The sequence below is a fragment of the Macrobrachium rosenbergii genome, chromosome 4 (genome assembly GCF_040412425.1).
Source record: "Macrobrachium rosenbergii isolate ZJJX-2024 chromosome 4, ASM4041242v1, whole genome shotgun sequence".
NCBI lineage: Eukaryota > Metazoa > Arthropoda > Malacostraca > Decapoda > Palaemonidae > Macrobrachium > Macrobrachium rosenbergii.
Genome location: NC_089744.1, coordinates 44,357,635 through 44,382,080, shown reverse-complemented (window position 1 = coordinate 44,382,080; position 24,446 = coordinate 44,357,635). Strand labels below are relative to the sequence as shown.

At 36.4% G+C, this 24,446-nt stretch overlaps 2 protein-coding genes across 22 annotated transcripts in view; one reads left to right on the top strand and one right to left on the bottom strand.

Moving 5' to 3' along the window:
- The window catches only part of LOC136833716 (UDP-N-acetylglucosamine transferase subunit ALG13-like), a 539,859-nt gene that overhangs the window by 210,686 nt on the left and 304,727 nt on the right, over positions 1–24,446 (bottom strand). For 14 of the 21 annotated variants that reach the window (XR_010851592.1, XR_010851593.1, XM_067095956.1 and 11 more), the window contains one exon: positions 4,355–4,453. The exons of 4 other annotated variants lie outside the window; for them this stretch is intronic. Coding sequence is in view for 15 of the 17 variants with exons in the window: in XM_067095956.1 (XP_066952057.1) it covers positions 4,355–4,453 (99 nt within the window). In the remaining 2 variants the exon portion in view is untranslated. The remainder of the gene's footprint in view (positions 1–4,354; positions 4,454–24,446) is intronic. 3 more of the 21 variants (XM_067095974.1, XM_067095970.1, XM_067096018.1) reach the window with 1 other exon arrangement.
- Positions 1–24,446, top strand: part of LOC136833810 (uncharacterized) — a 345,490-nt gene that overhangs the window by 138,069 nt on the left and 182,975 nt on the right. The gene's annotated exons all lie outside the window — the stretch shown is intronic.

Sequence of the window (24,446 nt, the reverse complement as noted above, 5' to 3'; positions counted from 1 at the left end):
ATTTTCATTACTAACAATTATTTTCATAAAAACAAAAGAGATATGGCATCAGTTTTTCTGTCAGGAAGTTGTAAACAATATGTGGTGCCACCCAGGTGGCTGTTCAATGAACTAATGGCAACTCATTCAAAATCAAGCCAAACTACTGGAGTTCCAAGACCACAGAATGCTGGTTTTAAGAGGTTCAACTGTATACATATGTATGTATGTCTGTACTGTATGTATGTGTATACATATACAGTATATATATTATATATATATATATATATATATATATATATATATATATATATATATATATATATATATATATATATATATATATATATATATATTATATACAGGCAGTCCCCTGTTTCTGACGGGTCCGGCTTACAACGTTCTGAGGTTACGACACTTTTCATATATATTCATCAGAAATTATTTCCTGGTTAACAATGCATGTTCCGGGGTTACGACGCCGATCTAACAGAAAAAATATGGCTCCAAAGGGCTTGAAACCAGGGGAACTTTTTCTTCTTTACTGATATATGTTCTATTAGTCATTCTTTTCCAGAATAGTCCCGTCTTGTTGGCATTAAAAACTTGCTTTGGGCTATATCCCATTTCACGCATGATAGCTTTAAGTTCTTCTGGAAATTTGGCAACAGCGTCATGGTCAGCACTTCTACTTTCACCACACGAAACGATATTATGCAAATTCTGTCTACGAATAAATTTATCTAACCATTCCTGACTTGCAACAAAAGGCTCTGGATCTTTTATGTTTTCATTTTCAACCACACGCTGATAAAAATGTAATGCCTTTCCTCGTAAAACACTATTACTAAGCTTTGAATGCTTTACTTTCGTCTCAAGTTCAACATAGAGAGAAAGAGAGAGAACTTTTTCCATTTTTCCAACCAGTGGATTTCTGATTCTCGTTACTTTTCTGATAACGGAGTAGACTGTATCACTGAAGCACGAATCTTTTCTGCATTAGTCTTAATATTCCTAATTGTGGATTCACCAACTCCAAACACACGTCCAAGAGTGCTATTATCATCACTTGCGTCTGCCCTCCGTAATATTTCCAGTTTTGTTTCAAGGTCAGAGCTTTTCTTTGACACTTTGCAACACTTTCATTTGAAGATGATGATGCTAGTCGTTTGGGTCCCATTATGCAGAAAAATAACTAGCAGTATGAATATGAAATAGCGAGATAGCGAGAACTAGTAAACATACGATCGGGATTGTGTTAGCTACAGACTGAGCAACCGAACTCCGCAAATAATACTGTATTGGGCGCCACGTGTGTCACTCAGCTGTTCATGCAGATGAAATGAGTATTGTGATGCGCATCTCGTACTCGCAAAATTGCGAATTTTCCCTCGCATAAAAAGAATGAAGGTATAAAAATGTAATTTGCATAATAGTGAATTCGCATATATATAGAATTCGCATACAGAGAGGGTGACCCCGTATTCACAGTCTCTCAATTTGCGGACTCAAGTATTCATGGATTTCTCTGTGGAAAGTATATACCAATTATTCACAGAAAATTCGCCTATTCGCGGTATTTTTCACTGAGACATATTCACTAATTACTCTATTTTCATCTCATTTTCATGACTAAATGCACTTTTTCTGATAAAACTATTAAAATACTCAAGCTACGATAATTCACCTTATGATAATTTGATTTTGCAATGGGGTAAGCAATTAATACCAATACGACAATATTATTTATAAAATATTTTAAAATTTTGGGCGGGCAAAGGCAACAGCGTAATCAGGGAGTGAGAAAGACCAAATTACAATAGACAACTTTTCCTTCATCTCTTTATCCCATCTTCTGGTTAAAGAAGTAAAAGAGAATGATAAAAGTATTGTTAGTAACGTTATACAGTACTCTTGTGTAAATGCATACAACCATAAACAACCGACCAAGAAACTGTTGTTCTGCTTATAACCGAATTGGATAACAACAGCCATTTACCTGGTATTTCAACCATCATACGGTAATAAACAATTACCATAGTTTATAGCAAAAATGACGTTAAGTAGAATAGGACTGATATATTTTTACATTATACCCTTATTCGGTATGGATAAAAGATCATCAAGGAAATATACTGCTAAATTTAGGCTGCAAGTTGTAGCTGAAGCTGAGAAAACAATGTTCAAGCTGCTAAAGACTATACTGTAATTATTGTGCATCGGCAACATGGATGAACTTGATCATAATTAAAATTGGAGAGAAAGTATTTTAATCAAAACTACTGGGCATGAAAGAACACATTACTGTTATTTTTACACCAATAAATGATAAATATATAAAGCTTGTATTATGATGAAATCAAGTGAAAATAGCAAATGGTATCTTGAATTTTTTTACACAAAACAAATGCCCCCAAACGGCCGTCGTCATTCGTCATCTGTTGACAGGAATAACAGATAAATTAATTTCATGATGAGACATATTTTAGTTATATTTCGACTTCAAAACACTTCGTATAATGAAAAATAACCTTGCCCCATATAAATAACGTATCTAGAGATTCATTTACGCTAACTAGAAGCAAGACAAGCACTCTGAACTGAATTAAATACAGAGAAATAAACACCACATAAACGATTTCCAAACCAAAGCATTGATCACTATGACCACAATTTATAATACAAAAGCAATATAAGAATATATACAATATTTTAGATACAGTGAATTAAGGCATAACATTTTAAAAGATACATATTCATTATGTTGACATTTGTATAATACGATATGTGAATATAGAGTACAGTATAGTGTAGGCTATGCTACCATATATGTATACAATGTACCATAATGTAGGCTAAGCTAATTCTTGTTATTCAATTTCTCTCTGCACTGAATTATCATAAGTCACTTTGCATGAACCTCCAGAATTAGCTGACATTAATAATTACTACACTGTGTATGTACAGTATAGAGTATACTTTACAGTGTTGGCTAAGCTACCATAAATGTACTGTATACATGGTACCGAATACCCTAGTGTAGGCTAGGCTATGTTCGAGATACGTTTTGGTATTTCTTACGTTTTTTCCAACAAACGATGGGGTTTTTTTTTGGAACCTAACCCCATTGTAAGTAGAATAATACCTGTATAAGCATTTTTAGTTTGTTTTGTGTCTGTTTGAACTATCAAAATAGGCAGTTCAGAGTATTTTTAAAAGGACTATACGTATTCGCGGGTTTTAGCTATTCACGGGGGGGTGTGGTACACATCCCCTGCAAATACGGGGGTTTACTGTATACATGTATGTATATGTATACATATATATGTATGTATATGTATACATATATATGTATGTGTATACATATATATGTATATGTATGTGCATACATATATATGTATATGTATATATACATACAGGCAGTTCCCGGTTATCAGCAATCCAGTTTTTGGCACTCGTCTAGCAACGACGATAACCGAATTTTCAACACTGATTCCTGATTATCAGCGCTGATCCATGGTTATCGGCAGTGCTGGTCCCCAGTTATTGGTGCCGATAACCGGATACCAGTGCCGATAACCAAGGATCGGTGCTATTATCGCCAATTTTCAGTTGTCGGAAACGGAACCCTGCAGATATATATATATATATATATATATATATATATATATATATATATATATATATATATATATATATATATATATATATATATATAGTATTTTTAACCCTCATATTTAATTTAATATACTGTATTTTAAATACTAAACACAATATATTTTTAATTTGGCTAAATGATCTTTTAAGAATACATTCACATCTACTGTATATGGTGATCATCTTTCCATTTACCTGTTACATAAACTTCAATGCTTATGAATTTTGAGTTGTGATGGCAATCAAGACTGTTTGGTACACTTAATATTACAATGGCCACAACTATTAACATACAAAATAACCAGTATTCCACCTACAATGCTATCATAGAATTTAAGAATATTTTCTGCATCATAGACATGCCAAATTTTTATTTTATATTTCATACTGACTAAATAAAATATCAAGAGTTTATAAAAAGAAAAGGATACACTGACAGAAAAATTAAGAAAAATGAATAGAAGAGCAGAAACAATGACAGTAGTTAAGATATTAAGACAGGTAAAATTAACCACAATCAAAATTAACAACATAAATAATCGGTTGACTTTCTCAACACAGAAAAAAATTAAAAGCATGAAGGCAGGGAAAGAAGAAGGAACCAATTAACCTAGAGATCAGAATGCTTAACTGAGACAACAAGCAGAAGAGTCTTGGGTAAACTTGTATCAGATGCATAAGCCAAATATCAAGGAAAATATACACAGACTACACCTACCTGTTGACCAGAAACACGTACAGTTTGTCCACCAGCACTCATCACCTGGTGTAAAGCATCAGTTATTGCCTGTAATTGGAAGCGAGTTTCATCTTCTCCCTAATGAAAATCATAAAATAATTCATTTTACTACCGTTGTAATATTTACACAAAAGTACAAATACCAAATAATACAAAAATCTGTATGGTAGGGAAAGTCTCTACAAAACTGCTTCAACTAGTAGTAATTTAAGCCTACAAGTAAAATGTGATGTTCAAAGGAGGGAAACTACTGATTGGGGGCCTTTTGTGGCACAGCAGACAGTGCCAAAGGATCTTTGTCTTTATATATATATATATATATATATATATATATATATATATATATATATATATATATATATATATATATATATATATATATATATATATATATATATATATATATATATATATATATATATATATATATATATATATATATATATATGAGCCTGGTTATCTTCTTCTCATGCTCTTCATCAGCCCTCTTTGGTCTTCCTAACTTGTTTAACTCTTTTCAACATTACCTTCTTCCATTTTCAGTTCTTAAGACCATTGCATCTGGCCAAGCCTCATGAGAACCTAGCATTCTAAATCAGTGGTCTTATTAAGTTACTATACCACTACTGTAAAATGAATAAGAATAGATCACCTATACTGTATACTAAAAAAACATTAAATGTCAAGGTTAAAGGATACTATTACGTAAATTGCACTGAGATTCTTCCTTCCAATTGCTATCATCATCATTTACACTTTTTTTTAAGTTCAACTTTTATTTACATGGTACTTTCTGTCTGAATTCCTATTTGTCCTGGATCTTCATCTATGACAAAGCCAAGTGCCTGGTTAAGAAGGGCAGAGAGCTCCACATTAAATTTAAAGGCAAAAAAAAAAAAAAAAAAAAAAAAAAAAAAAAAGAGAGAGAGAGAGAGAGAGAGACCAAACTTAATGCACCCCAATCTTGAGTTATGAGATGTTTACCTGTGAGACTCACAAACAGGGTACAGAAATAATCTTCCAAAGCCAACATGTGGTAGTATTCTTTGAAACAGGAATATTCTGGCTACTAATGTAAAGGAACAGGCAAGATGAAGGCTGGAAGCTTCAGTCCTTATGAAATATGTCAAGATGGTTTTTACTGAGCAGAGAAGACTATCCTACAAAAAACAAGGAAAGGCAGGAATGCCAAAAAAAGTTGTAGAACATGCCTATTTACTACAAGAACAATGGCTGGAATAAGATACCTTAGGCAACAGGCATTAAGCTTGCTGACAAACTGAGGGGAGACAAGGGCAACCAGGGATACCTGAGGGTCATAACTACCAAGTGGGTGGTAACTGGGAGTCCATTAGGCAATCTAGTGAGGTTGCACAATACCAAGGTCAAGCCACAACTGTAAGGTTTATCCCACAAAATTTGGGCTAAATATATGATAACCTAACCACCTGACTAGTCAAACTTTAACCCCTTGTGTTCAGTCATAATCATGTGAGGCATAATAATAACTTAAGGGCTTCAATCCAGACCATTTCAGGTGAGAATGTATATTTTATGCCATAAAGTTTGAACAAATTTTGTTGGAAAAATGTTCAAATCGCTTGAGTGGCCCACAAATGACTTATGGCAACACTCACACCACAACTGATGATATGACGAAGAAATCAAAGAGCAGTCTCCCATCAGATGTCACGGGGGAAGGCACTACATCTACCCACCCCAGTACATCTCAAATGTATTTGCCCATAAATATACTCAAGGATTGTTGCTAGTTTTAGTTATCTTTTACAACAATAGTATGTTAGCTTTAACTGTAATTTTGCAAAATAAAGTACAAAAAATAATTAGAAAGAACACTACATAGTGCTACATTTCCCAATCCCTGTACATCTTGTAAATATTTTACCATAAATATACTCAGGAATTGTGACTGATTTTAGTTTTTAATTAAGATATTATGTAAACTGTAACTGTTAATTCACAAAATAAAATAAAAAAAATAACGTATACAGGCAGCCTCAGTTACTGGCGATCCGGTTTTACTGCACTTGTCTAGCGACAATGATAACCAGATTTTCGTAGCTGATAACTGGTTATCTGTGCTGATACCCGGTTAACGGCGCTGATCGCCTCTTATCGGCAGCGCCACTAACCGGTTATCGGCGCCGCTAACCGGGGATCCATGCTATTATCACCGATTTTTGGTTAGCAGCGATTTTCAGTTGTCGTCACGCCATCGGGAACGGAACCCCGCTGATAACCGGGGACTGCCTGTACTACCTAAAATTAGCATAATTTTACGAGTGTCATGGAAAAGAAGCAAGCACAGGGTTGGAAATATTCACTTTCAACTTCCCATGGAAAGTGCAGAAACTTTTATAGAATTTTTTTCTTATCCCAAGTGCATTTGCATTTCTTCCTCTTAAAATTTTTTTTTTTTAATTCACCAACCTTAAAGTTTCCGGTCTCAGGGTGTTCTTCAATGCCATACCTGTAAGCGTTATGTCATTCAATAAAAAAAAAATCAATGAAAAGAGATGACAAGCATTTACTAGTACACATAGTATAAAGAAAAAATTTTGAAATGATTTTTTGCCCTTACCATAGTGTGAGTTCAACCTACAGCTTTCTACTTGGTATGAACTGTAAAATGGCTGGCTGGGGATATCTTGGCTTGGGAAGTGGCCTCTTTGCCGAGATGTATGCAGAAGTGTGTCAGTGAAAACTTCCTTCTAATGAGTCTCACTGGTTTATTCCCAATCAGAATATACAACTACAGTATATCATTTACAGCATCAACATTTTCTTGCTGATAACTGAATTATCAACATCATCATTCAACAAGCTTCACTCAAAGATGGCCAGAATTCTAGAGAGCTGTGTGGGGCTGACGATATATAGGATTTGGATTAGAAGCATTACTTTCCTTCACAGCATTCAAAGGACAATTGGCATTCCACCCACTCAAAAGGGTATGATCTAATAAGTCACCAATTAGTATCATCATCCAACCAGAATTGCCATTAGATGGACAAGGCTGTGGAGTTCTAGAATTAGTAGCAGTAACTTCCTCCTTGACACCCTATGGACCTCTAACCTCCCTCCCACTCACAGAGCTAAGGCCTGATAAATTGCCTATTAGTTATTTATGGGCCATTCAAGTCATATGCATGATTTCCCACAAATTCCATTCACATACCATGGTGGAAAATAAAAGACTCATATGAGTTCTGCTGGATATGAACACAAAATTAATATTGGGCCTCTATGGAAGTCTGCATGACTAAGGGGGCTAACAATTGCCCTGTGGGATTGAATGGACAAAAGGAGGAAGCAGCGCCCAGAAAGGTCTCATCACTTGCAAAGCCTCAGCTATACTGAGGACTGAAGAGAAAGTGGAGCAATAACTCTTCAAGGCAGAGAGATCTCAACTTCCTTAAGTTAAGTTTACATTCAGATTACAGATACAGTCATTCAGTATTCAGTCTCCATTATCATTCTATTTGGTCAGACACCATTTATGGTGATCTACCTCTTCTGGGCCCAAGAGATTTTGGAAATAATATACCACACAAGTAAGTTATATTAAGTTTCTCAGCAGATGTTTGTAAGCTCAACTGAAGGAAAAAGTTGAATATTTGCAGTGCGAGATGACAAGTTTATCTCCACAATGAGACAGATTGAAATAGAACTGTAAGCACTTTAATTGTGGAGCACCAAATCATTTAGCAAGATGTATGAGGAAGGGTCTCATGAAGGTGAAATGGACAATGATTTAAAGTAGTTCTTTCTGTAAGAACTGTGCAATAAACTGTAATATGTAAAGATATGACCAATTAATAAATCCTTGCCACATCATACCACTTGTGTAAACGCTTCTTCCTCTACAAGTGACTGATGGCTCTGGATGCAGGTGTACATGATATAGATAAGGTTGTATATAGGGTTGCAGAAAAAAAGAAGACTTCAGAGACAGTTGTACAGGCAGCTTATTAGACATTTATCTGCAGCTGTTACTAAAATTTTGCATATAGAGCACTAATAAGCCATATTGTGTGTGGATTTCCTTTTTGTAACAAGTATGATGGAAATTATATAGTAGCGTAAGAATAAATTTCATTAGAATACACAGAGAAAATTTTATTTTCACCTATTACTTTGCTTCATGACTCCCTTTAATATCTATAGTGTAATAAAGGTACAATATGCAGTACACGACTACAATTTGAAAGACGCAATAAAAATGCTATTAAGCTTGAGTGTATGCCTGGAAGTTTAAAAAAGATTTGCTGTGCCAAACAGGTGCCAAACAATGGAATGATGCTGCAAAGCACCATAAACCATGATGTGAGGAATGATCACTAGAAGCAGCTTATTATGGGGTTTACTTAGTATGCAGTATATAGTATATATGGTAGTGCAGTACTATTGTACATATGGTATATTAATTCTGAGTTACCATAAGGGAAAAATGTATCTCTGTAGTACAGTACATAATTTTATGAACCAAGTGAATTTAAGATGACTGATCTTTTCTTATGAGTTTTCCCTCTCAGCATTAGTTGGGGTGTACTGAATTATTATTTTGTTGTGTAATTTTAATTGTTTATGCAACAGACAAACAACAATACAGTACAATGTAAGTAATGTAATTATGTGCTGTGAAGTATGGTACACTACGCACATTTCAAGATTAATAAAAGGCTAAAAGCATTAGCTGATGGCTGTTATACATCTAGATTTTCATCTTTTAAACAATGCCAAACAAGATGATACTATAGTTATGCACTCATAAGCTATAATATACACATAGACTATAACCATCAGTTGTTTCTTATAATGTTTACTTGCATAGTGTACAGTGGTTTTGATGCTAGTGTAGTGGTTTTGATGCTAGTGTAAAGTGAAAAAAGAACATAGATTACCTTATCAATAAAACATATTCAGGGTACAGTAATGTGATTTTGCTTTGCTTGACTTAGTTTCCGCCAGTTATAAATATGTGCAATATGATAAGTGCTGTGCATAAAATTTGTTTCAATGTTTGTTAACCCTTAAACGCCGACTGGACGTATTTTACGTCAACAAAAATTGTTTGTCGGGTGTCAAGTGGATGTAAAATACATTGACTACAAAAGGTTTTTTTAAATATTTGCGGAAAAATACTTATAGGCCTCGTTTGCGAAAAATTGTAAATCACACGCCTTGAGGGATGCTGGGAGTTCACGGATCATGCTTATGCTTTGTTTACAAGCGTGACCCAGCTGCACATGCGCGAATTTCTTTCTTATACCAAAAGAAAGCATCAGCTAACTGCTGAAAATCTCAGAAATTCTTTAGTCACTTTGTAGTAATTTTTGCACCATTTTCTATTAGCCTTTACATAAAGTTTTATATATGAAAATGTGTGCAATTTCATGTAGAATAGAACAAAAAATAACTCATGGTTGTAGCTTTTATCAATTTTGACATATTTTCATATAAATCACGATAAGTGCCAAAATTTCAACCTTTGGTCGACTTTGACTCGACCGAAATGGTCGAAAAATGCAATTATAAGCTAAAACTCTTACATTCTAGTAATATTCAATTATTTACCTTCATTTTGCAACAAACGAGAAGTCTCTAGCACAATATTTCGATTTATGGTGCATTTTTGAAAAAAACTTTCCTTATGTCTGAGCTAACTCCGCTGAAAATCTTGTAAGAGCCTGGCACCGTCTCTTCCAAACACGTGTGTGTTCGTCGTCCATCAGAGTGGACAAGGCAACAAGAGCATCTCGTTTTCTTTCTATAAAGGAACGCGATTTCAACCATACAATATTTCCATCTGTTTCTCCCTAACCATTGTTGTCGTGATGTATGTACAATCACCACTACTTGCATTGCCATGCAAGCATTCTAATCATGTACTCATAATGTTCCAACAAATCTTCCATATCAAACTTTGTGTATGTTTCTGTCTGTGAAGATGCCAAACATCTCGCCACTCCGATGGATGACAAACACACGAATACACACGTGTTTGGAAGAGGCGGCGTCAGGCTCTTACAATCTCAGAAATTCTTTAGTCCCTGTCATAATTTTTGCAGAGTTTTCTAATAGGCGTTCCATAAAGTTTTATATATGAAAATGTGCGCAATTTTATGTAGAATACAACAAAAAATAACTCATGACTGTAGCTTTCATCAATTTTGACATATTTTCATATAAATCAAGATAAGTGCCAAAATTTCAACCTTCAGTCAACTTGACTCAACCGAAATGGTCGAAAGATGCAATTGTAAGCTAAAACTCTTACATTCTACTAATATTCAATCATTTACCTTCATTTTGCAACAAACGAGAAGTCTCTAGCACAATATTTTGATTTATGGTGAATTTTTGAAAAAAAAAAAAAAAAAACTTTTTCCTTACCTCCGTGCGCGGTAACTCGGCTGAAAATCTCAGAATTTCTTTAGTCACCTTGTCGTAATTTTCGCACCGTTTTCTATTAGGCGTTACATAAAGTGTTATACATGAAAATGTGCGGAATTTCATGTAGAATACAACAAAAAATAACTCATGGTTGTAGCTTTTATCGGTTTTGAAATATTTTCATATAAATCATGATAAATAGAAAAAATTCGACCTTTGGTCAACTTTAACTCGACCGAAATGGTCGAAAACTGCAATTGTCAGCTAAAACACTTACAGTCTAGTAATATTCAATCAATTACCTTCATTTTGCAACAAACGGGAAGTCTCTAGTACAATATTTCTACTTATGGTGAATTTTAAAAAAACACTTTTTTTTATGTCTGCGCGTTACGAATGCATGCATCATTTTGTGATAATATTTTCTCTGGGTTGCTTTGATCATTTTACAATTTGTTATATACCAAAATCATCGCAATTTAGTGTACAATACAACGAAAAAAAAAATAACTCATTAGCTTTAACCATTTTGCTCACAGCGGAATTTGTATACAATTATATTATATATGAAATTTTTTTCGCACTGTCATAGATTCTAATATTTATAGATGATAATGATATTTTTTTCATTTCTGATGGTTGCATACTAAACTTCAGGCAATGACAAAAAAGGAGCCACAAATGAACTCTTAATCTTAAAAACTAAGCGTGCTGTGATTTTTTGAAAAAAAACTTTTTTTCCGCTTTGGCGCTAACTCCCAAACGCCGCCGGCATACGGCAGACACTTTTGTAAACAGAGGCTCGGCGTTTAAGGGTTAATGTATGCCTGTACATAAAAGTAGAGCACTGTACAATAATGCATGATACTGCACTATTGCAGCTACTACCTTCTGAAAAAAATGCTACAAGCTTGATTGTGAAATTTTTAATTTGCATTGCTGCTGATCACAAGAAAGAATGCTACGGTATGCACAAGGTATTATTCCATCATACAGCACTTTATTATATACAGTACCTTGATTTTTTTCTAGGTAAGAGGCTTACAAATGAAGCAATGTCCAAGCTGAGGCATGAGAAATGTGATAGTGCTGTTGAACCAAACTGAAAACTGGTGCTGAGAAGGTTGCAACTCTTCTGACAGTTGGCTCCTACATTTCAAACTTCGTTTTGGACTCGCATATGGCAACGCTTTAGAAGCTTCAGAGGAAAGTGTTGATGACTTTTGGAGTTCTTAAGTTTGGCTGATAAGCAATTGCTTATCAGATCTCAAATCTGTAAGTGATGAAACTGGATTGTTTGACAGCTCTGTGCCTACCAATAACCTGGCTAATGAGTCAAAGGTGTTTCCTCGTCAAAAGCTCTGCAAGCAACATTTGTCAGCTATATACTGTGTCAGTGCCACCCACAGTCAAAGGCTGAAACCTGTAGTAGCTGAACATGCGAAGCAGTCACTGCGTTGTCAAAGGATAATGGGTAAGCTTCCTGTGACTTAACATTATTCTTTAAAGGTCTGGTTCACAACCAATATTGTACCATTAAAATTTAGTTTCAAAACCATTTCATCAAGGCATATATCTGTTATCAAAGGGAGAGCTAAGTATTCCTCAAGGGCGGGTAAAGGCTCTCCTTTTCAACAATGTGCCTGCACATCCTGTCATGCAACAGTTGGTTGGGGAGGATGGCCATACTAAGTGTGATTTTTGCCTCCTAACCCTTAAATGCCGAGCCTCTATTTACAAAAGTGTCTGCCGTATGCCGGTAGCATTCGGGAGTTAGCGCCGAAGTGGAAAAATTTTTTTTTTTTTTAAATCACAGCACGCTTAGTTTTCAAGATTAAGAGTTCATTTTTGGCTCCTTTTTTTGTCATTGCCTGAAGTTTAGTATGCAACCATCAGAAATGAAAAAAATATCATTATCATATGTAAATATTGGAATATATGACAGTGAGAAAAAAAATTTCATATATAATTGTACGCAAATCGCGCTGTGAGCAAAACGGTTAAAGCTAATGAGTTATTTTTTTTTTGTATTGTACCCTAAATTGCGATGATTTTGGTATATAACAAATTGTAAAACGATCAAAGCAACACAGAGAAAATATTATCACACAATGATGCATGAATTCGTAACGCGCGGATGTAAAACAAAGTTTTTTCAAAAATTCACCATAAATAGAAATATTGTGCTAGAGACTTCCCATTTGTTGCAAAATGAAGGTAAATGATTGAATGTTACTAGAATATAAGAGTTTTAGCTTACAATTGCATTTTTCGACCATTTCAATTGAGTCAAAGTTGAGCGTAGGTTTAAATTTTGGCACTTATCGTGATTTATATGAAAATATTTCAAAAAAGATAAAAGCTACAACCATGAGTTATTTTTTGTTATACTCTACATGAAATTGCACACATTTTCATTTATAAAATTTTAAGTAACGCCTAATAGAAAACTGTGCAAAAATTACAAAAACGCCTAATAGAAAACTGTGCAAAAATTACAACAAAGTGACTAAAGAATTTCTGAGATTTTCAGCAGAGTTAGGGCGGACGTAAGGAAAAAGTTTTTTTCAAAAATTCTCCATAAATCAAAATATTGTGCTAGAGACTTCTCATTTATTGCAAAATGAAGGTAAATGATTGAATATTACTAGAATGTAAGCGGTTTAGCTTACAATTGCATTTTTCGACCATTTCGGTTGAGTCAAAGTTAACCGAAGGTTGAAATTTTGGCACTTATTGTGATTTATATGAAAATATGTCAAAATTGATAAAAGCTACAACCATGAGTTAATTTTGTTGTATTCTACATGAAATTGCTGACATTTTCATATATAAAACTTTATGTAACTGCTAATAGAAAACAGTGCAAAAATTACAACAAAGTGACTAAAGAATTTCTGAGATTTTCAGCAGAGTTAGGGCGGACATAAAGAAAAAGTTTTTTCAAAAATTCACTTTAAATCGAAATATTGTGCTAGAGACTTCTCGTTTGTTGCAAAATGAAGATAAATGATTGAATATTACTAGAATGTAAGAATTTTAGCTTACAATTGCATTTTTCGACCATTTCGGTCGCGTCAAATTCAACCGAAGGTTGAAATTTTGGCACTTATTGTGATTTATATGAAAATATGTCAAAATTGATAAAAGCTACAACCATGAGTTATTTTGTGTTGTATTCTACATGAAATTGTGCACATTTTCATATATAAAACGTTATGTAAAGGCTAATAGAAAATGGTGCAAAAATTACGACAAAGTGACTAAAGAATTTCTGAGATTTTCAGCAGAGTTAGCTGATGCTTTCTTTTGGGATAATAAAGAAATTCGCGCATACTCAGCTGGGTCACGCTTGTAAACAAAGCAACAGCGTGATCCATGAACTCCCAGCATCCCTCAAGGCGCGTGATTTAAAATTTTTTGCAAACAAGGCCTATAAGTATTTTTCCACGAATATTTAGAAAAACTTTTTCTAGTCAACGTATTTTACGTACACTTGGCACCCGACAGACTACTTTTGTCAACGTACAATACGTCCAGTCGGTGTTTAAGGGTTAATGTCCCATCCATCCCTCAACAATAAGACCACGTAAACCTGTGGCAGCAGAACGACATTCCCAACAGAGGTTCCTGGGTAAAGTGATGGCGGTGTTCAAGGATGAGGAAGAGATAGACCTTGACTTGGAAACTCATGAGGACCAGGCTTTGCAGAATCCTCAGAGTTTTTACCTTCAAGTCAGTGATCTACAACTGGGCTCTTGCTTGGAATGACCTCTGCTCTTACTCTGTGGTTGGAGTGACTGGTTGGAGAGAGACTGTCAGATTCCCTGTGTTCACAGTTGAGGACTTCCAACAACAATTCACAAAAGTCAGAGAGAAAATTCTGTTAGACATGATCCATGAGTCCCTGGACAGACTGTGGTGATCCAGGGTATCAGACCAAGTATCCAACAAGACCGCTATTCCTGGTAACCAGAATGCTGATGACCACAATGATGATGAGGGTAATGATGACACGGATGAAGTAACTCCTGTCATGTATAAGTTCAGCAATGTCCATGAAACACTTGGCATTCTCATAGTTTTCTGGTCATCTTAGTTATGAAAGGGAATGGACCAACATAATCAGGTTTCAACAGTGGTGGTTCTTCAGTTAGAGCAGTCTAAAGGATCTCCTTACTGATGCCACCTCACCACATAAAGTCCAGCACCATCTAGTCATCTAGTTATCCCATCTGCATTGGAACCTCAACCAAGTATATCTGCCATCATTGCTCCAATGCCAACCCCCCTCGCCTAATTCCTTAGTCAAGCCGGTGTAAGATGCCTTTCACTCTACCTAAAGATAAGCAATGATAGCAGAACTCCTTAATTTCTTACTACTCAGGCAAGTGAAGACATAGGGTCAATTGCAGGTATTGCGGTGTAATGCCTTTTCAATATAATTAGTCAAACAGGCTTCTAAGTATGGACACTGATACCTTCCCTTTGGTGAGTGTTAACCTTTTCCTTTAATAACCTGGGTATACTCACGAACAGTGACAACGTACTTTTTTCATAATCATGAGCTATTCAGTCATCACCAAAAAATACCCCTATTTTTATCATCTCAATTTTACTTGTTCTCTGATGCATTCCAAAATTTTAGGCCTACTCTTACAGTAGTGTCAACATTTGAAAAAAATGAATGATAGCCTTAAGAGTTTCTTCCTCCAGGTATACAACCCTTTAACGCCGACTGGACGTATTTCACGTCGCCAAAGGTTGTCTGTCGGGTGCTGAGTGGACGTACGGTATGTCGACTACAAAAAGTTTTTTAAACATTTGCGGAAAAATACTTATAGGCCTCGTTTAAGAAAAATTTTAATTCACCCGCCTTGAGGGATCCTGGGAGTTCACGGATCACACTGCTGTTTTGTTTACAAGCGTGACCCAGCTGCGCATGCGGGAATTTCTTTCTTATCCCAAAAGAAAGCATCGGCTAACTCTGCTGAAAATCTCAGAAATTCTTTGGTCACTTTGTTGTAATTTTTGCACCATTTTCTATAAGCCTTTGCATAAAGTTTTATATATGAAAATGTGTGCAATTTCATGTAGAATACAACAAAAATAACTCATGGTTGTAGCTTTTTCAACTTTGACATATTTTCATATAAATCATGATAAGTGCCAAAATTTCAACCTTCGGTCAACTTTGACTCGACCGAAATGGTCTAAAAATGCAATTGTAAGCTAAAACTCTTACATTCTAGTAATATTTAATCATTTACCTTCATTTTGCAACAAACGAGAAGTCTCTAGCACAATATTTCTATTTATGGTGAATTTTGAAAAAACCTTTTTTTTACGTCCGCACGTTACGAATTCATGCATCATTTTGTGATAATATTTTCTCTGTGTTGCTTTGATTGTTTTACAATTTGTTATAGACCAAAATCATCGCAATTTAGTGTAAAATACAACGAAAAAAAAATAACTCATTAGCTTTAACCATTTTGCTCACAGCTCGATTTGTATACAATTATATATGAAATTTTTTTTCGCGGTCATATACTCCAATATTTATATATGATAATGATATTTTTTTTTAATTTCTGATGGTTGCATACTAAACTTTAGGCAATGAGAAAAAAAGGAGCCAAAAATGAACTCTTAATCTTAAAAACTAAGCGTGCTATGATTTTTTGAAAAAAACTTTCTTTCCGCTTCGGCGCTAACTCTCAAACCCCTCCAGCATAGGGCAGACACTTTTGTAAATAGAGGCTCGGCGTTTAAGGGTTAATACAAGACAATGCTGACCTTTCATCTGAATCTTTAATGATTAAAAATACTAGAACAGAAAGTTGCAATTCTCTAAATTAAACCATATACAGTAGTAGGTCTTTTAAAACACCACACTGCATTGTGATGTCCATGCACCTGTTGTAAATGAAAAAGGACACTGAAAGGCCTCACATAGTAGGATTCCATGCATAAAAACACACCTGTGGTAGCATGTTTACCCAGAGATGGGTTAGTAACTGGCCAGCATCAAGAAATCTTTTCCAGGTTTAGCAAAAGGTAGCAATTTATTTTTCATTATTTCCTACAATTGACAAGAGCATTTCTTAAAAATTATGCAGATATTTTCTATAAAAAGCTTGTATTTTCTGTGTACGAAGGCATGAAAAAGATTCCATTGAATTTCCTGGCACAGATTCAAAATTCCCTCATGGAGAGTCATATACAATTAGCTACTTTCTTTGTTGATAGAGTTCTATAAAATATCAACATAGTAACTGGTAAGAGTGCTGCCACCAACTTGAGGATCAACAACATCTCACTGTTCATCAATAAAACTGCTGATTCACTAAAGAGGGTTCCAGTTGATGTTTTGTTTTTTTCCATAACTTGTAGCACTATGGAAAAAAATGATCATCTATGGCACATACTGGAGGCTTCTTACACAACACTGATGCAAATTTTTAAGAAGCAAAATCATACATAGTTCAAGTGTGATATTGTGCAACTTGTCTCAGTATCCCACCTACATTCAAGATGAGATGTGGCAAAGGGGATTGGCTGTTCAAATCTGGAGCCAAGTGTTTTAATCAACAGACTAATATTGAAAGAATCATAAGTCCAGCAGGCCATGATGAGTTACATAATTTATTAAATAATATTATAAGAAAATCTTAATTTCTACACAATAATCATTCACTAAAGCCATATGTGGATCCACACACCAATCCAATAATTTCTTCCTCCTAAAAGACAGTAAAACTGAAACAAAACCTTTGATAACAGAGATCATGCAGGATGGTAGGCTTAAGATGTAGGAGAACTCTAGCGGAGAACATAGAAAACTTCAGGTTTTTAGGACTGCACTTTCAGGGGTTCTTGTTCAGTGTGCTTTAATGCATGGATGAGGGCATCAGGGATGTCTAAAAGTCTAGGCATATGAGGGAATACACATAGGTGACAAATTTTTGACAAAAAAGTGTCCAAAAATTTGATTGTCTACGGACCACCGAGGATCAATTTGTCAGATTTTTAATGCTTCAGACTAAAGAGAGAGGAGTTTTAGGACCATTCTTTATTAACAATTATTAGTTAAGTTATTCATAAAAACATTCATGTCTTCTTCAGCTTCTGGTATATACAGCAAACATTCTAATCGATCTTATTCATGACACAAAAATGATCCACCAAGCACTATCTTTCTTCTTCCAATGTTATTAAAGTAATCCTTCAGTTATCCGGATTAATAGAGCCAAGGGCCTGTCAGACACTGTAATGGCAAGTAAACAAATCTAGGGGTGTTCAAGGGCAGCTTGTACACTTCCTCATCTAACCTTGTCAATGCCACATAACTGTAAACACTCAGTATGCTTATAAACAACAACCATCATAGTTAAATTGAAAACTTTACGTAAAAGGAATTATCCACTTTTTTCTTTACTTGTAGCAAAATATACTGCAAATATACACTTTGAAAAAATAAACCCTTCTTTTTTTTCTCTCTCATAAATAACACAGTTCAGTAAGCAGTTAGCCTACATGCGTTTCACCCACAGCCTACTATGGTTTTATGACCATTAATGTATTTCTATACAGCAACTTTCTTATCAGTTGCTACCATATTGCATTACCATACAAAAAATTCAAAATGTGCATGTGTTACCCAACAAAGAGTGAATCCCATTGCTTACCTTTGCTAACAGTCAAGAAGTCCCATCTACTGATAACATGATAGTTACTGCATCAAAGTGGCTACTGACTTCGTACATTTGTATACACATGCATTCTCTCTCTCTCTCTCTCTCTCTCTCTCTCTCTCTCTCTCTCTCTCTCTCTCTCTCTCTCAGGTCTACAGAGAAACAAGCATTACCCAAAATAACTTATTTGACAATAATCTAACATAACTGGATTGCAAGAAACAAGATATGAAATAAAATGGAATATTAATGTTCACCAAATGATCAAATATATTAAGGTCCACCACATTCAACTAATCATTCTCTCTAAATAATTTCCCCACAATAGGTCAAAATAAGTCAAAGTCCAATATATTCCCCAATGTGTACATCTTAACCTCATCCTCAGCGAAACCTCTGAAGTCAAAAAACGCTTGTTAAACAAATGTATAAAACTAAAGATATAGGAATTCCTCCCATGTTACTTATAAAAGTACACACAATGCCAGATACAAGTGAGATATATGTTAAATGAAAAGAACAATCTACAGTTTGGGAAATCTAAAATGTTTCCTACCTCCAAACAGCAATGTTCACAGTCTTAATCGACAAGTGTCAAACCACAGAGACTTCACTGAAGGCTTCTATCAAACTTCCGTGTTGAAATGACAATTTGTTTGATAACTAATACCTTCACACCCTGGGCTCTGCCCCAAAACAAACACACATATGAACAAATTCTCCAGAACCTGGACATTTCCTGTTAACAAACTCACAGTCTTGTCGCCAGGCAGGGATGTTCTCCTGTCTCAAGAATATCTGGTGCATTCGACATGCATACAGTTTTCCTAATCGGGATGAGCGCCAGACACCAGCTAAGCATTCTCTCAAGTCTCTTCGCAATGCATTTAGCCACACTTTCTGATAAAAAATCTATTGTGGGTTGTAATTCATAAAATATTTGTGACCTATGAGCTTTTCATATGCACGAACTATTGATCTGGGCTAGCCTAGGTCAATAGCCCATTTGCATCAATCAAACTGTTTTATCATCATTGTAATGTGCATAAAAAAAACCATCGTCCTGCCATTTGTAATGTATATGTTACTCAGAATCAACTGATTGAGCCTATAAACAAAAAAATCTGGAGAATAATTTTTAGTTGGTAAAAGAAACAAATTACTGGAATTATTACAACATCCTGCGTTTACATCTTTAGTATATATGGCATTTCTTGATGACAACTGTTCAAAGTAAATTTACTTTCAGAACACTATTAAAATAATGGAATAAATGAGTGCATGTATACATACATACCCTTCCCATAAATTATAAATAAAATACTGAAGGAGTCTCTCTCTCTCTCTCTCTCTCTCTCTCTCTCTCTCTCTCTCTCTCTCTCTCTCTCTCTCTCTCTCTCTCTCTCAGTATTGTACATATCCTTTAACCCTTACTGGATGGGCATGATCATGTGAACATAATAATAGCTCTAGAGTGAGGAACAGATTGCCTCAGGTGAGGATCAATATTTTGTGCCATTGTACAGTTTGAATGAATCTTGCGGGAAAAATGTTCAAATCACTTCAATGGGCCATAAATGACTTATGGCAAATCTTTTGGCAATTATAGTACAGTCAACCGCTGGTATTGGCGGGGGATAGGGACCACCAATACCCGCGAATATCTGAAATCCACGAATACTTGACATCCTTCTCTAAAAATACTATAAATGGCTATTTAAATAGTTAAAAAACTAGACCCCCCTCTAAAAACATTTATAACAGCCTATTTTAATAACTCAAACACCAATTATATACCTTAAACTACCATCCTACACAGAATATACCCTGACTATCATCTAAAACACTTTAATATCATTTCAAAGTCATATTACAATACCCTTAAAAACATATGGCTTACAGCTAGGTGTGAAAACCATTCAAGTTACCCCAATTTTCAAGTACAAAAACTAACACTTGTAACACTCAAGAATTACTTTTTAAAAACAAAACCATCAGTGGCTCACTAGTAGTTTATAGTTTAATGCCAGACTAGGTGTTGTCACCAAGGACAGCAGAAAACGAATGAGAATTGTTTGCTAGGTCGTTCCAATATTCCGTTAGTGGGACAGGCTGACCACCTACACAAACTATATTGAAGCACAACCTGCGAAATTTTGAATCTAAGATACTGTTAAAGTGGAAATTATAGCTATGTAATTACTTGGTAAGTTACTTAAATAAAAATGAGAAAATACAGTAAAAATCCACATGAGGCTAATGTAATATAAAAATTAAAAACGGGGGAACGAGTACATATCCTTTAATTAAATGTGGAAAAATCAAACGTAAAAACATAAAACAAATAAAAGTCTAGTGAAGCCAGACATATACCTACCCTCTCCACCCATCCCACGCTGCATTTCCCCCCCCCCTCCAGGAAGCTGCTTCCCTGTTTCACTCACCTTCCAAAACAACCCTTTCTTTGAGTGAGTTCCTCTACACACAACCCTCCTCTCCCATGGCACACAGCCATTCCCCCCCAACTTTGGAAACTTCTCTGGGCCTAACCCTCAACCTTTTTCAGTCTCTCTTCATTATTATTATTATTATTATTATTAATTATTATTATTATTACTTGAAGGTAGCAGACCCTCTCACGCATGTCTTGTTAAAGAGAATGGCAGCATCAGTGGAACTGATTTTATATACGGTATTTTCAATTCTTCTTATTATTTTCTTCTTATCAGGGCTGATATTTGCTAATAACTGGCCAATGTTCATAGTCCGGATAAGGAATTGGTTTCTTGAAATACTAATTTTATTGCATATGTAAAAATGGATGTTAAAAGTGGCGTCTGATCGCCGTAGAGTTTGCAAATTACATTATCTGGAAATTAGGACTTGTCATATTCTCGTGCAGAATCAGAATCTTCGTTGTTGTTCTACAGGCGCAACAGAATTCCAATGCTTCCAACCGTATCATCAGTTCATTCTCAAGGAAGGGTGGGCATGTTCTGGTTGGAATGGGGTCGTTACAGTATTTATAGTGTCCTGGGTGTCCCATGTTGTGAGGGCTGAATTTTCATTGGCTAGTTCAGGGGATTAAGTTCCTGAGCCAAACAGTCTCCCAGAGGTCGATGCTCGCACTGGTCTCTGTGTGCGGACACTGGAGACTGGGAGGGTAGCATTGGGAAGGTCACTGCCGGTAGATGGGGGCACCATCTGATTGGTTCGTTTGTTTGGCTCTGGGGTGCTGGCGGGCGGTGCCCTATGTGCCGCCGTTAGGAGGAAGGAAGTCTTCTGCATGGTGTTGAGGCTAGTCTTTCCAATGTGTAGGGCCTCCAGGAGGTGGAGGCGGCAGTAGTCTGCCGCCTTATCAATAATTCCGATATTAGGAATTATAGGTGTCCTTTCGGGTTATTCTGATATTGTGAATATTCTTAGCATAATTATGGATGACACCTTCCTGAGCATAGCAAGAGATCCTCTTGGGAAATCTCATTGTGGTCATCCCAATGTAGGTGCCGGGGCATTCCCGGACAGGGCATTTGTATTGATAGACCGTTGGTTTTCTTCAGAGGGTCCTGCACTGCAGGGGCCAGGTTTTTTCATGATCAGGCCACTGGTTTTCTAGCTTTTGTGACAAATTACTAATTTAACCTTTTTGCAGGGTCCGTAGGGGAGATCTTTCCTATGATACTGCGAAGGGCTCGCTGGTCCTCCTTGTATTTCCTGTAAAACACTCACTTGTAAATGAGTAACGTCTTCAAGGGCGGCAGGGTGAGGCTCCTGCTGATACAATTTATCAGTGCTTCTTTGTATGCATTTTGTGATGTCTCGGTTGGAATACCCATTGTTAATTAAGACCTGGGCAACACGCTCTACTTCAGTGTGTGTCCTTCCAAGAGGAGCAGTGTGAGAGAGCTCTCCTGATGAAGGCGTTGATCGCAGTACGCTTGTATTTCTCTGGACACCCGCTCTCACCATTAAGGCACATGCCCAGGTTCATGGGTTTTGGGTAAACTAGTGTTATGAAGCATTCCTCCTGTTGCCCAATGAGGAAATCAAGGAAGGGGAGGTGACGGTCACAGCAATGTTCAATGTTCTAGATAAGGCTACTGTGGTCGTGGAAGGCTTGTCACAGGTGTTCTGTTTCTTCCACTCTGCTGGCTCTTGTGAAGGTGTCATCAATATAACGGACATATATTGACGGTTTCTCGATGGTGGCGAATACCTGACATTCCACAGCACCCATGTAGAAGTTCGTGAAAAGTACTCTGAGGGGAGAACCCATTGCTACACCATCTTTCTGTATTTACATATGGCCTCTGTAGGTGGAGAAAGGGGCCTTTTTTGTACAGATCTTGAGGAGTGTTCGGAGGGTATGCTCGGGGATGTTTAAAGGGGGTGTGGAGTCGTCCCTATATGCATGATCCAGAATTATCTTTATTGTTTCATCCACGGGGACGTTTGTGAAGAGGGACTCCAAGTCCATCGATGCAATAACTCCTCCCGGGGGTGTTGCTTTCAGGGCTTCTACAAACTCGGCAGAGGACTTCAAACTGTGGTCATCTGGACATGAGTCAAAATAGCATTCAATTTCTTTGTGAGCTGGTACAGCGGGGCAGGGATCTGGCTAATAATGGGGCCTAATGGGTTCCCTGGTTTATGGGTTTTACATTCCTGTACATGTAGCCAAGGTCGTAGTCCCCTACAATCGGCAGCAGGTGAAGGGTGTTGGAAGCCGCATTGAAAGTCTCAATGATCCTATTAGCCTTGCACTTAACGTCATCTACTAGGCTCTTAGTGATCCTCTGAAATTTACTGCTGTCTGCCAGTGTCTCATCCAACTTGAAGTGGTATTCTTCAGTGTGGATGAGTACAAATGTAGCAGTTTTACCAGCCCGATGGATGGTGACATCCTCTTTGGCTCAGAGTTCTTTGGCATCTTCCCTTAGGTGCCTGTCGATCACATCACTCTTGTAATCACCACGTTCTGTGAGGGCCTTGGTCAAGAGGAGGGGCTGGAGGGCGTCCATAGTATGTATGGTGCCTTGATCTTCATGCTTGTGTATGGTGTCCAGCAGGTACTCTATTTCAAGGCGTTTATCCATGGGCCTCGCTCAGGTAGAGAAATGACAATTACGTCCCATACGTAGACTTCTATCGTTTGGCAGTAGGTACATAGTCGGTCAGATTAATGTATTCTCTCTTCTGTGGGAGCCGTAGTTTTCCTCAGTTACGGGCGACCAGTTTCTTCGTTACCGTCCTCACTCTCTTTTCAGCATCCTTCTTTTTCAGGTGGTGAAGGCACTCTACAATGGCGCTGGGGTGTGCCTGCTCCTGGGGTAAATCGTCATCTCTATTGGCCATTCCATATTTAGCATCATTATTATTATTATTATTCATATGGAACAAGCCCACAGGGGCCACTGACTTGAATTTCAAGCTCCCAAAGAATATGGTACTCATTAGAAAGCAAGAGAAGGTAAATTAAAGTACAGAAAGAAGAGATCTCACTTATTAAAAAGAAAAACTAAATTAATAAATTAATTAATAAATAGATAAAAATGTATTAAAATGCAAGGAGAATAGCATTAGGGTAGTAATGCATTGCATGTTTGCTTGAACTTCAGAAGTTCCAATTGCATGATATCCTCAGGGAGACTATTCCATAGTCCGACGATGTGAGGAATAAAGGACCTCTGGAACTGAGAAGTTCAACAGCAAGGCACATTTTTTGCTGAGTGTAAGCAGCATTTCCAACATTTTCCTTAGGCTGCCCAGAATTGCAAACCATTGGAGAGCAGTTTTCTCAATTTTTTAAAAATTTACATATGTCATATGTCTTTGGCCTCTGGTCTCTGGTGCTGTTGGATAACTGAGTGTCAGATAACGATCTAGCACAACACCCCAAGGGGACAGTTATCGTCTCACCATTAGGCTAAGTTCTCTCACCTCTCTCAGAGAGGATG